Below are 13,871 nucleotides of genomic sequence, written 5' to 3' on the forward strand. Positions count from 1 at the left end.
CTCTCCACAAATGCTATTAGACCTGTTGAGTTTTTCCAGCATTTTCTGTTTTTGTCTCAGTTTTTGTGATTCTGACTGATGGATAAATATTGGCCAGGACACCAGGGATAACACCCTGCCTCTCCTTTTTTGGTAGTTTAAGCTGTGGCTCAGTTGGTAGTAACCTTGCTTCTGAGTCAGGAGATTGTGGGTTCAATCCCACACCAGGACTGGAATACATAATCCAAACTGATATTCCCAGTGCAGTACTGAGGGTGCACTGTTCTGATGGAGGTGCTGTATCTTGGATGAGACATTAAATCAAAACCTCATCTGCTCTCTCAGATGGATGGAAAAGATCCCAAAGCACTGTTTGAAATTCTTGGGAGATCCTAATGATGTGCAAATTCTTTATTTCTTTGCAATTTTCAGCAAGGCAGACTAATCTGAGGTTAAATGTAACATACCATTGCCTCACCAGCTGAGATTACCCAACCCTGAAGAAGGCAATGGCTAAATCCTGGAACCTCTCTGCCCTGCCATGGGTCATTTCCATTCAAAGCAGAGCACCTACCCATTTAGCCTCCTGGTTCATCATAATTAATCATGTTGTGTAGTGCAGTTTAATCGTCTCCTGTTCACACAAAACAACAGCAGCCATATTGCCAGCATTTTATTTGAAAAACACATTCAGCAAACATGTTACAGAAAGGAGACATGGCAGTTCACATAGTAAAGGAAGACTATCTTCTACAATAAATGGTAAGTTTCATAAAAAATATTATCCTGTGTAATTCTAGCCTGTTGAAGCTGCATTGTCCCTTCATGCATTGGAATAAATAGATGTCATGATGCAAACATTTACACTACTGTGGTGAACACTTCGGTGTCCCATGGCCTGAACTCTATTGCACTGCATGTAATTCAGATAACTGGTCAGCCTGCAAGGTTCAATCTCGCTGGCATTCCAATTTCACATGCGCTTTAAGGAAAGCCTGTGCTCACTATTGTGTTGAACTATGTTATGTAAGTTAACTGGCTCTCAGTATTATGAGAAGTTGATACGTACTCTTAGTCTGAAATTATGTGTAAATTCTCCTTGCATGATTCCACAGGGCAAATGGTTATCGAACAGTCTGCTTGAATGAGTGAAAGATGGAAAACTGGGGTAACTTTTGTTAAGTTCCTACTGAGAATAGGAAGTAAATCAATAAATGTTCTGGAGTCAACTGGAAGTAGATAGGAAGTTTCCAAAATATCCATGAGTAAATCATATTTAGTTCTAGTATTCCAACTTTGCAATGGGAATTAAAAAATCTAGGTCATGAAGTTCTCCGCATACTAGAGATGACTTTTGGCAATCTAAGTACAGTTCCTTTTCTGAGCACAATGTTGCCTTTGATTCTACAGCCTCAGCTCTGAAAAGCCTGGGACTGTGTGTGTGGAGAGTGAATTCCTTTCATCTGAAAGATTGCTGTGTTTTGATGTATATGCTGAGGTTACACCATCAGGGCACAATTCCCAGTGTGAGAATATCTGGTGACAGTACTGCTATCAAGATGCCAAATGATTTACTGATCCATCCAGGAAAATTGGAAGGACATTTATGATGGTACATGCAATAATAATTCAACACAAGCACCAAAATATCAAGTACATGAGCACTGTGTGTAGATAAGATAAATATTTTGTGTAATGCAGTTATATATATAGGGATATTCTCAGAGCCCAATAATGGCATTGCTTAAGGTGCAGAGAATTCAGCAAAATTTACCTGTAAATCAACTTCTTGCAACAGAATACAGCATAATCAGATAAGCTTTGTGTATATTGGTACATGTTTGGTGGTTCTGTTGCTATATAGCTCACGAAGTTATGCTTAAATATAGGACAGTAAATGGTGCATTATCAAAAAAAAAGTATAATTAAGATGCTACATCTTTTAGCCTTTTCTCTATCCTAATTTAAATTGTAACTGATGATTTTTTTTAGTCAAGCAAACAGTGGCCTGTTTAAAGAGCTTTGATATGTACTGTGAGCTGTGCCCCAGTGCATTCTTCTGACTCCACAAATTCCTGAGCAGACAAGTGCTTAATTCTGGACATATACAGAGAGTTTTTTTTTAGTGTAGGAACGGCAGGAAGTCAAACCAAACTGGGGTGTCTAGTGCAAAATATCAGTGGATTAAATAGTAAAAGCTCTCTTACCACTATCTCTGCCCCTCACTAGGCACTTGTACCATGCTTTAGATCTGTGGGGTATTTGGTGCAGGGTTTGCATGTTGCTTGGCTTGTTCCCATCGGCCCAATATTGTGCTTCTATTGTCATTGTCCTTATCTGGGTAACTCCCAGTTACCACAATTAGATTTGAAGTGAAGAGTAGCTAACAATTTATTTAAATGAGGTTGAATATAGTTAGATAACTCTTAAAGCGGGATAGCATGACAACTGTGTAACTACTATTGAATGGCTACAGTTATTATACTCGTTTGTGGCTATTTATACCACAGGCCATAAAGTCTACTGACATTACAGTGAGTGTGCTTTTTACATATTTTAAGTTTAAAAAGTTAATACATTCAGTAAATTACATTATGATGAAGGGGCATGGGTGAATAGCCACAGAGACCCAGAATACATAAACTAACCATACCTACCAGGGTCATATATGCAACCACCATCCTATGGTAGAACTACATAATGCAAGGGGATACTTGGAAGAATGGATACTCAAAAGAACTCCTATATCAAGACCATTGAGAAGTGAGTCCAGTGTGACCAGCTAAAGTTCATTTGCTGTGACTGACTCACATACCTTTGCCCTTGATTAATTTATTTGTAATTTATATGCAGAATGTTTTAAGAAGTTTTATTGCCTTAACTGTAAATAACTAGAAAGTGCAATACATGAAGCAAATGAAATCTGATATTGGTGAGGTACAGATTTCTAGTAAGCTTATAGAGGACAGGATGTAGTGTTAGGATGCAACAGAGGATGGTGCAGCGTTGATGGTCTTCCTTAGATTTGTTCTAATAGGCTTACTCAGATAAGCAAAGACACCCATTTGACTGGAGTAGAGTCTACATGATGCTGCATTTTCCCTTTAATTTCTCTGTTCTCTTCTGCTGTTTGGATTTCTTCCCATCGATATTCAGGCTCATGGATCTACGCTTTTCCAAATTAAGCAGTTCCTGGAAAAGCTCCTTGACGTTGTGATTCATCTTGGCTGAGGTTTCCATGAAGGCACACTTCCATTCCTTGGCCAAGGCTTCACCTACCTTGCTGTCCACCTCCTTAACTGTTTCGTCACACTTGTTCCCCACCAACATGACTGGGATGTTCTCGATATTGCCTTTGATCTGAAGGATCTGTTGATAGATGGGTTTTAGCTCCTCTAGGGACTGTTGGCTGCAGATTGAGTAGACCAAGATGAAAGCGTGTCCTTTGGAAATGGAGAGGCGCTGCATGGCTGGGAATTGGTGGGACCCTGTGGTGTCAGTGATCTGAAGGGTGCAGACACTTTTATCACAGCTGATTACCTGCCTGTAGGTGTCTTCAATAGTGGGAATATAAGTCTCACGGAATGTTCCCTTGACAAAACGTAGCACCAGGGAGCTTTTTCCAACACCCCCAGCCCCAAACACCACCACATTATAATCATTACTCTGTTCAGGCATTTTCTCAGGGTCTTCTTACCTACAAATAAATAATAATAAAACAATAATCTAACAGATATTACCAATAACCAATTTTAATTAAAAATTTGGATCATCATACCATTTTCCAATGATATAGTTATCTGCTTTAATTTGATTACATTGTGTTAATAGCGGCCTCTGGGTTTTCTTTTATTATATAGAAAACCATGAACAAATAGTTAAGTTGCAGTAATGAGCAAAGGAGAGATATTAAGTTCTGTTTCTGACATGCAAGTCAGGAAAATCCACCTGTTAGCATTGATGCAACTCATTAATGTCCAAATCATCAGTGGAAACATACTCACTACTCAAATAACTTTCGAAAAGAAAAATGATTCTAGATGGAGTCAATTTTGTTCCATTTTGTTATGTGGGTCTTCTCACTGGAACAAAAGGTTAATTCTTAGTGGTCAGTCAGTCGGTAACCAGAGGATATAAATTTTAAGAACATCAACAAGAGAATGAAGGGAGTGGTTAGGTGCCAGCTCAGTGGTAGCATTCTCATCTCTGAGACAGAGGTTGTGGGTTCAAGCTCCACTTCAAAGATTTGAGCATAAAATATAGGCTGACACTCTTGGGCAGGACTGAGGGGGGTGCCAAAAGACTATTCTGAATAAGTGCAGTGGAGTTTTCCTCAGTGTCCTGCCAACATTAATCTCTTAACCCAACATAATTAAGACAGATTATCTGGTCATTATTGCAGTATTATTTGTGGGACCTTGCTACGTGCAAATTGGCTGATGCATTTGCTAGGTTATAACAGTGTCTATACTCCAAAAGTACTTCCTTGGTTGTAAAACGCTTTGGGATAACCTGAGGTCATAAAAGGTGCTACATGAATGCAAGATTTTTTATATAGAGAGTTTGTAGGCTATGATATCAGAAACTGTGGTGGAAGGAGAATCCATATTAACTTTTAGAAAAAAATTAACAAATATTTGAAAGATATTTTGATAGGGTATGTAGAAAAGGCAGTAGTCTCACATTTAAATATTTAGGGAGCAGGATTCACCACTCTCTGCACTCTGAACATTTACTTTTCTTGCAATTTATACAGAGCTCCATCAGGCATGCACAGATCATTTTTCTAGGCAGGACTATTAGAGTACCAGAGAGATTTGGAGCCAAACAATGTGAAAGTAGTTCTGCCTGTTCAAAACCCAAACTGCAGTTACCAGTTTCACATCAGTAGCTGCAGTATAAATGCATTGTAAGTTGTCAGACTTGTCCTGGATTTGTTTGCAGATTCAGTTCCCTGGCAGTGGGAAAGCTGATGTGTCATAACGACTACTGATTTTTCTCAGGCTTCCATCTCCTACCAATTTCTTAGTCTATATTTTCCCAGGTTGACTGTGTTACCATTGTATTCATGTTCCTTCCATTTCTAAACTCTCTGTAATATAGCCCCCTTCTGTCTTAGGTTTCTTTAAGAATTAGATTTACTAATAAATTAGAAGTTGCATTTCTTCCATGAGAGGGCCCTTGGTTGACTGTTGGTGTCCACCATGTTTTCTGTAGTTTTTGTTTTCTCTCAGTAACCAGTAGGATTGTTTTGTGTTACACATGTTGTTGCGTAGTCACTGTAGTTATACCTTATCATTATGGCCATACTTGGAAAAATTGTTTTTTTCATACAGTTAGCCCTCATAAAAAAATATTTTTTCTTCCTGCCTGTAGTGATTCTATCCCTAGTTCTTTAAAACAGTGACTACATTTCAAAAAAGTACTTTGTTGGCTGTAAAGTGCTTTGAGACATCCAGTGGTGGTGAAAAGTACTATATAAATGCAAGTCTTTCCTTCTTTCTAACTCCACCTCTCCAAGTAACTGTTTGCCAAGCTACTTAAAGTCAAGAACAAACCTCCTCTCTAAATTACAACCTCAGCAACTGACTCCATTCTAATCCTATCTCTTCTGTCTTTCAATCAGGACTTACACTGGAATTTGTTCTCACTACACAGATAGAAAAAAATGTTCTTTAACAAACTCTGTAAAAGATTCTATCATTTAGCGTAATAAGCTTTTGAGATGTCAATAGCTATTTCTGAATTAATAGCTTCGCCATGGAAAAACACTATGAAGTCCTGTGCCTCGCTTTAGATGTTCTAATTCCCTTAATCAAATAGACCATATACTAAGTATGAAGTTAATGTAAGCATTTCTCTGTTTCAGTTGTCCTCATTTAATCATTTGATCATTTTACCTTGGTTTTATCTTAGGTGTCTAGAATTTAATACCTTAAATTGAACAAAAATCTCACAATGAGCTTTATCATTCCATCAGGACACAGTTAGTTTTGACCACATTCTTAAATGATATTGTTAGTGCTTCTATGTAAAATGTTAACAGTTCCTTCTGTTCAATTTTCCAAAAGCCTTGCTGCTTAGGGAAATTACCTTGAACCTGATTCCTTGGTGTAAGCTGGTCTTTGTTTTCCAGCTGAATATATCTCACACATCTCTTACTCTTATCAGCTTACTCTTGTCATGGTCAACACATTAATACATCCTCAGGTATTCTTGACACACTTTTACAAGACTCAAATTAGGTATTACAAACATTTTTTCATGGATATCCTTAAATAAGACCTCAAATTTAACATGGTTGTCAATGCACTGCAATAAAGTTTCCCATTAGGAATAAAAATCTAGATTACAAATTCAAACAGTCATGCCAATACCTAAAGACACTAGCTCACATTGCAACATGACAGCTTGGAGCTTTAAGCTGTTGCTTTATCACTATTACAGTATTCATTGACAGTAACTTTGGAGAGGGAACATTCATATGTCAGTGATTAGACAGTGCTTTATGTGTGAATTGCTACAAAAAGGTTTTGTATGGTAGCATTCTAGCCAAGACACATGATGCAATTAGGAAGCACCAATGTTTTTTCAATCTGTGCTTCAATAAGCAGTCAGTGCATATTTAAAGATTGGAAGTTCGAGATGAAGAGTGCTCCAAATGGTGGTCTTCAAAAGAACCGTTGTTCAGTTGAACTGAAATTTTATCTTTCATTTGAGGATTTGCATTCCAATTACTTTCTAAGAAGTTATTTGAATGGCAATCTACAGTTGTAATCAAGAGAATGCAATTAATTCATTCATAAACTTTGAGAAAAGTATTTTTTGGTGTGCTGGCAATATAAGTTCTCACCTTTCCAGCATTTGTGGAAGAAAAATAATGAAGCCACTGTAATTCAACTCTTGAAAAGAAACTCAGTCTTGTTAGAAATAAAATTAATCACATCCAATGTAACAGGATACAGAACCCAGTGGAGTGAGATCTGTCTCAAAGAGACTTCATTTTGACAAATCAACTATCTATTGCTATCTCAGTTGACAAAAATAGATTCATGAATCAGACTAGAAACAATGCTATAAGACAACATGACCTTAAAACTAACTGAAGATGGCGCAAAGTTGATTGTCTTAGACAAGTTCCATTAACAACATTTAGAGAAGCATAGTATGCAAACAAAGGATTTTAAGGTTAAAAAAGCAGACCGAATCATGCCTTAGTGTCACATGCATTTATAGTCACATGCAGATATTTATCATACAATCTTAACATACTGATCCATGTTACTGTCCTGAAGTGCGTCCTCCTTAGAAAATACTTTGCCCCATAACTTCAGGGCCTCTCTCCAACCTTGTCCAATTTGAAATCAATAAGATGGTTTTCTGGAGAGATTTGTTCCAGAACTGGCCATCACACTGTCTCTCGCTATGGATGTGACCTGAAGTGGGGGAAAGGGGAAGGATAGACTCATGAAATGAAAGTCTTTCTTTCATTGTGGAATTGGACAATCTGAACCCAATTCCTAATGATCCATAGCTCAAATTCACCCACAAACGGGAAGTAAACAGACAACTTTGTTCAGCTGTAAAAGGCGGAGGAGATAGGAAAATCTTGTCGTAAAGAAGTGAAGCTCTAGGATTTTGAGGGGAGGGTGGAGTAGGAGGTATAGCAAGATTTTTTTATGTCAGTTGCTTTTGTTACGCTTGATGCCAGTGTGTTTGCTGCTACTAAAAGTCTAAAATGGAAGAATATTAAATTCCCCAGTACAGGCATAATACTAATAAGTACACACCTGCTGGCAACTCTTATTTTCATAAGCACGAACGTTCAAATCCTTGCCAAAAATAGGGTAAGAGGTTTTGCAGCACATGTTCCTGAAAATTTGGAAAAATTGACACAATGCACACACAAATGTACAACTTTCAAATACAGAACAAATTGTTTTTCCAAATGCTTTTACGTCTTGGGCACATTCTTACGTGGCACTGAGACAGTTATGTTCTAATTTTTGAACTTACTTGGACCTTCTCAGAAGATTGTTTCTGTGTATATATTAGTAGTAAGACATACAAAACGTTTTAACTTCTGTGACTAAACATTTTCACCACCTTGCGAGTGTTGTTGCTATAGGCCAAGGATTGCCAAGGATTGCAGGGAAACTATGCTGCAGTGTAAGAGGCGACGACTCTGAACTTTTAGGTCTAACCTACAGAGTTCAGATGGATTTAAAGTTATTGCCGACAAGAATTTCACTCTCCCTCACAATGCAGGGTACAAGCATGAACTCTACTTGTTCAGATCAAACACAAAGAAGTCCTCTGTTTTAACTGATGAATATATTAAGAAATCTTAGCCCATGATCTTTGTTCTGTTTTCGTTACCTTTAGTCTGTTGCTAATAATCTGGTAAATTCTCTTAGATCCCTGGAATAAAGAATGGATGTTAGGAACCCCCCACCACCCCCTTTACTTATACCCACCTCCTGTGCAAACAAAAATGCAGTCTATTTGATTAATTATAACTTATTTAAAAGCCACCTAATTAAGGAAGTTGTGGTTTCCCCATTTCACCTTCAGGCTGCTGTAAGTGCTTATTAATAAACTCGACCCTGTTGGTTTCATTCATCTCCTCCAAAATGAATCCTTCTGAACATTCAACTCATTCGATAAATGCATTGAGTGTAATTTGAACCGAGAGCGGTGGCCGTGGCTCAAATGGCTTGAAAAATGTTGACACCCACAGGCAGCATTTGATTTTTCAGCTTATCCAATTTCCAACTCTTTTGAAATCATCGAGGCACACCAGGCCATGTCCGACCTTAAGCTAAATGCTACCTCTCCTCTGGTAAGCAGAATGTATTCGGAGTTAAACTGATTGCCCTTTATGTATTGTGTAATAAATATTTTCCCATTTTTCAGATGGTTTTAAAATCTCACTGTAAAAAATCTACGATGCCCGTTCAACCCCTGGTTTCAATTCTTAAGCAATCGAAAACTGATTGAACTATAAGCTTTGAGATTCCCAGAACTACCTGAATTCACCTTTTTCAGCCCTTGAACCTGAAGACATCGATGACTTCTAGGCTTCCTTCTCACTTACACACACAAACACACACACACACACTATCCTTCGCACACTTGCACGCTATGCCTGGAACACACACGCGCGGTACTTACACATTTACACACTGTGATATGAACTCTCAACAATTGTCCAACGCTACCTCTTGTACGCTTACATACCCACAATTACACACAATTTTGCCATTTATTATGATTTACGCACAGGCAAAGACTGACAGTTCCACGCGCAGACTAATCTTTCCACACGTTTGCATTGATGGATTAAAACACTCATTTGCACAAACGTGTACATGTGGTTTAAGCGATGGAAGATTTACATTCCCCTCCCCCTTAACGTTTTATTCTCTCTCCGCACTTTAAACACCAACTCATAATGATCCACTTTCTTTTAATCCTACCTTTCCAGGCTCCTATTAGAAAAATTGCGGGCTCCCACCCTGGCGTCCCGCTCTGAGCAGCTTCCGTTCAGCAATCACACATTATTTCTTATGAATGCATTGCACACATTTTCGGAAATTCTGTGTCAGCAGCGCGACACATAGAAGGAGAAAGTGCATCTGCACTGCACATCAACAAGACGACAGTTACCTTTAGTGTATAGTGTGCCTGTGCAGCGCGACGTTGTCCAGATCCAGTCAGTGTGTTGTCTTGGCTTGTGTGTGTGTCTCTCTCTCTCTCCTTCACATTCTCGTTCGCTTCTTTCAGCACCACAAGAGCGCGGACAGCTCCCGGACTCAGCACATTCCACCACCTCCTGCAACTGAAGTAATTTATATATTTTTACACGTACATATATATATATATATATATATATATATAGACAAACGGTAATTCCTCACAATCAGAGCGCCGTGTATATTTATCCTCTCATGTGTCTGACCCTAGTTTGTAATGATTATAAACATAATTCTACAGTAAAACAGGAAACTGCTGATATTTACAGTTGCCTCATGAATGCAAGGCAATCAGTTCTCTCTCCACAACGCCAACCCCCAACCCCCCCCCCCTCCCCCACACACACACACCAGTCTCCATTCATCCATGAATTTTATCGCATTAGACACGGTTCGTTTCCTTCGTATGTGAAGATAGACCCAGCAGCATGCACAAACCACTTGCTTTTCTTCCCTCTCTCTCTCTCCCGTGCACCGGCCCACAGCATCGTGTCGTGAGCGAGGGGTCGTTGCAACTAACGGGAAGGAGAGGTAGGCAGGCCGAGAGAGATTTGAAGCTGTGACCGACTGCAGATTCTCTTTCATTTGATTGAGGGAGGTCCTGGGGGGAAGAGCTTTTCAGAACCTCGGTGGTAATGAAACATTTTGTCAGCTTCTGGGACCTTTCACCTGGGAACAAAGGTCCAGCTCTCCCCTGGAGGTTTTCGTTCTAAACTCAAAACACTTTCCCCATTCAATTTGATTCATCGTAGTAACTTCTCCAGCCTTTAAACTCCGAGCAGTGACTACCTTTATCCCCGATAACTCCCAAAGATGGGATCTCCTCACTCCAAAATAAAAAAACCACTCGGTAGCACTTCGTTCCAATTTGCCTATTTTTAAACCCCCACATGCACAATTTTCTTCAGCCAATTCAGTTTAAAAATGACATCGTTTGATGCCAGCGTATCGCTTCAAATTCCCCGGCCCATTATTTAAAACAAATTGAAGCTTCCTTCAACATTTTTAGCGACTCGCTCATGCGTTCGTATATCACCTCAGCCACAATGTCCAGGTTTACATGGCCCTACCTCAAATTAAATACAGCTTTTACCACTCAAGGAGCCTTCTTATGGCTCCACTAATCACATTCTCCAACTCTAAATAGAATTACCTCTTGCAGACCCAAAATCAAGTCCAGAAGTAAGTCGAATGATGGTCGTTTCTTGATGAAACACGTGCAGTGCAAGAGTTCATAAAGCCGTTCCGATATTATATGTAGAACGATCGTTACGTGGGGGTGTGTTCTAATGGCTGGGCTCAGGTCACTTGACAAACCACCACGAATAATACCTATGGGTGTAATTTTATTGTTATTTCATTACCAGCTGATTCATAAATTGCTTAAGCCAAGTGAAGGTTCTCAGTGAAGGTTACAAAATACCTTATTAAGAATTTGGATACAGCAAAAATATATGGAAACAAATCTTTCCTGTAATTGCTGTTTGATTATAACATTTTTTATTCATTCATGGGATGTGGGCGTCGCTGGCTGGGCCAGCATTAATTGTCCAAACCAATTGCCCTTGAGAAGGTGGTGGTGAAATGCCTTCTTGAACTGCTGCAGTCCATATGGTGTAGGTACACTCACAGTGCTGTTATGGAGGGAGTTCCAGGATTTTGACCCAGCCACAGTGAAGGAAAAGCAATATATTTCCAAGTCAGGATAGTGAGTGACTTGGAGAGGAACTTCCAGGTTGTGGTGTTCCTATGTGTCTGCTGCCCTTGTCCTTCTAGATATAATGGTTGTGAGTTTGGAAGGTGCTGTCTAAGGAGCCTTGGTGAATTCCTGCAGTACACCTTTGAGATGGTACACACTGCTGCTACTGTGCATCAGTGGTGGAGCGAGTGAATATTTGTAGATGGGGTGTCAAACAAGCGGGCTGCTTTGTCCTGGATGGTGTTGAGCTTCTTGACTGCATTCAACCAGGCAAGTGGAGAGTATTCCATCATACTCCTGACTTGTGCCTAGTAGGTGGTGGACAGGCTTTGGGGAATCAGGAGGTGAGTTACTTGCCACTGGATTCCTAGCCTCTGACCTACTCTCGTAGCCACATTGTACATTATATCCATAAAATAAACGTATATTATACATAGAAAAATGTGGTAGTGAGTGAAATAAAAATGGAAAATACAGGAAATACTCAGCAGGTGAGGCAGCAGCTGTGGAGAGAGAAACAGAGTTAACTTTTAGAATTTCTTCACTGTCAGAGATGCCATCTTTCAGATGAGATGTTAAGCCGAAGCCCTTGCAGCCCATTCTTGTTGTCATAAAAGATCCCATGACACTACGTGAAGAACAGAGGAGGTGTCCTGGCCAACATTTATCCTTCAAACAACATCATGAAAAAACAAATTACTTGGCCATTATCACGTTGCTGTTTGTGGGACTTTGCTGTTTTTGCAAATTAGCTGCTACTTTTCCTATTTTCCAACAGTGACCACACTTCACAAGTGTTTTTTTGGCTGAAAAGTGCTAAAGGTGAAAGGTGTTAAAGCAATGCAAATCTTTCTTTCTTTATTATGACTGAAGCTCTAGCTATAGTATTTCTATCCCAGTGTCAGAGGGCTTGGGTTCAAGTCAGGCCTCCCTCCAGACCACCCTGGTAAGTGGAGACTAGTAATAGACTGACATACAGTGGGAATGCACTTGATGGATGCAACTACAACCCCAGGCCACCTTGCAGAGGATAATCCAAAAATGAAAAACTATGAGGAAAGTATCATAAATTAATTTAGCCACCCCTCCCTAATTAGGAGGACTTGTGGGCTCAGTAAGTAGTGACCCTACCTCTGAGCCAGAAGCTCAGGGTTCAAGTCCAACTCGAGGACTTGCTGGCCATGGAAGGAACAGTCATGATGCATTTTAAATTGAAAATCTGTAAATCTGCAGTAGAACCCTGCCCCGAAGGCAGAACAATAGGCAGATGGATCTGAGATGTCCCGATGGGTAGAAATGCTATAAATTGCAACTTCCAATCCATGCATTGGTGTCAGTGCTGGCTCAGTTGATTGGCACTCTCACCTCTATGTCCAGAAGGTTGTGGGTTCAAGTCCCACTCCAGGATTTGAGATCAAAGCTGATACTCCCATGCAATACCGAGGGAGTGTTGTACTATTAGAGGTGCTGTCTTTCAGTTCAGGTGCTCAACTGAGGACCTGTTTAACTCTTAGGTCAATGTAAAAGATTCCATGGCACTATTTCAAAGAAGAGTCAGCCTCACTGTCCTACTTGATATCTATCCCTCAATCAAAATCAGGTAATCTGGGCATTTGCTGCATGCAAATTGGCTGCCATCTTTTCTACAATAGTGACTTTGCTTCAAAATGACTTCATTGGCTGTAAAATGCTTTGGGGTGTTGTGAAAAGTGCAAGACTTCCTTTCCACTTCTTCAATAATGTTTTCAAACTTTTATTCCAGATAGCTTTCACTTTCTTCCTTCCATTTTAAATTTTTTTCAGCTGATTTTCAACAGGGTTCCTTGTATGTTTTTAAATTTGTGGGTGTTCACAAATGATCTTCACAATGCACCACTGATTGCCCTTCCCTCGTTGCTCTGAAAAGGTTTCTTCTCTGTGAACCGCTGTAGTCGTGTGCTGATTGTGATAGACAAGGATTCCTGCGAGTTGACCCATCATGAAGGAATGGCAATATATGTCTAAGTCTGGGCAATATGTGACTTGGGAAGGGATGGGGAGGGGAATATGGAGGGGATGGCGTTCCCATGATGCCACTGCTCATCCTCATGTGGAGGCTGAAGTTATAGGATTCTTTGCATGGTTAGCTGTTATCCTTCCCTGCCCCTTTAAAGCCATTGTTCAGAGCTCCCTTTAGGGAATGATCTGATTCAAGGAGAGGGTTGTTGTTGGGGTTGTTGCTAGGCTGTCTAGACTGGCAGCTGCTGAGTTCCTCACTCTGTTATCTCACCATTTTCAGGTTATCTCAAGAACGGAGGAAAAACAGCAAGAAGTAGCTGTTTATGTTTGTTCAGTTGTTTTATAGAATGTGTGACATCTGGTGTGTGCGTGTGTAATGCTTGGAGTGTGATAGAAGCTCTCAAAACTCTTATATACATAGATTTATTCCCAGCCTCTTT

The 13,871-nt window shown here is 39.8% G+C and overlaps 1 protein-coding gene across 1 annotated transcript in view; it reads right to left on the bottom strand.

The window, feature by feature from the left end:
* Window positions 1–637: 637 nt before the first annotated feature.
* LOC121286907 (GTP-binding protein Di-Ras2-like) overlaps window positions 638–13,871 on the bottom strand; it is a 48,633-nt gene continuing 35,399 nt past the window's right edge. Inside the window, exons 2-4 of the mRNA XM_041204156.1 lie at window positions 10,888–11,066; window positions 9,649–9,820; window positions 638–3,676 (exon numbers count right to left, since the gene is read on the bottom strand). Of these exons, the coding sequence (XP_041060090.1) occupies window positions 3,061–3,657 (597 nt within the window). The 5' untranslated portion in view covers window positions 3,658–3,676; window positions 9,649–9,820; window positions 10,888–11,066 and the 3' untranslated portion in view covers window positions 638–3,060. The remainder of the gene's footprint in view (window positions 3,677–9,648; window positions 9,821–10,887; window positions 11,067–13,871) is intronic.

The sequence above is a fragment of the Carcharodon carcharias genome, chromosome 14, assembly GCF_017639515.1.
Source record: "Carcharodon carcharias isolate sCarCar2 chromosome 14, sCarCar2.pri, whole genome shotgun sequence".
Classification (NCBI taxonomy): domain Eukaryota; kingdom Metazoa; phylum Chordata; class Chondrichthyes; order Lamniformes; family Lamnidae; genus Carcharodon; species Carcharodon carcharias.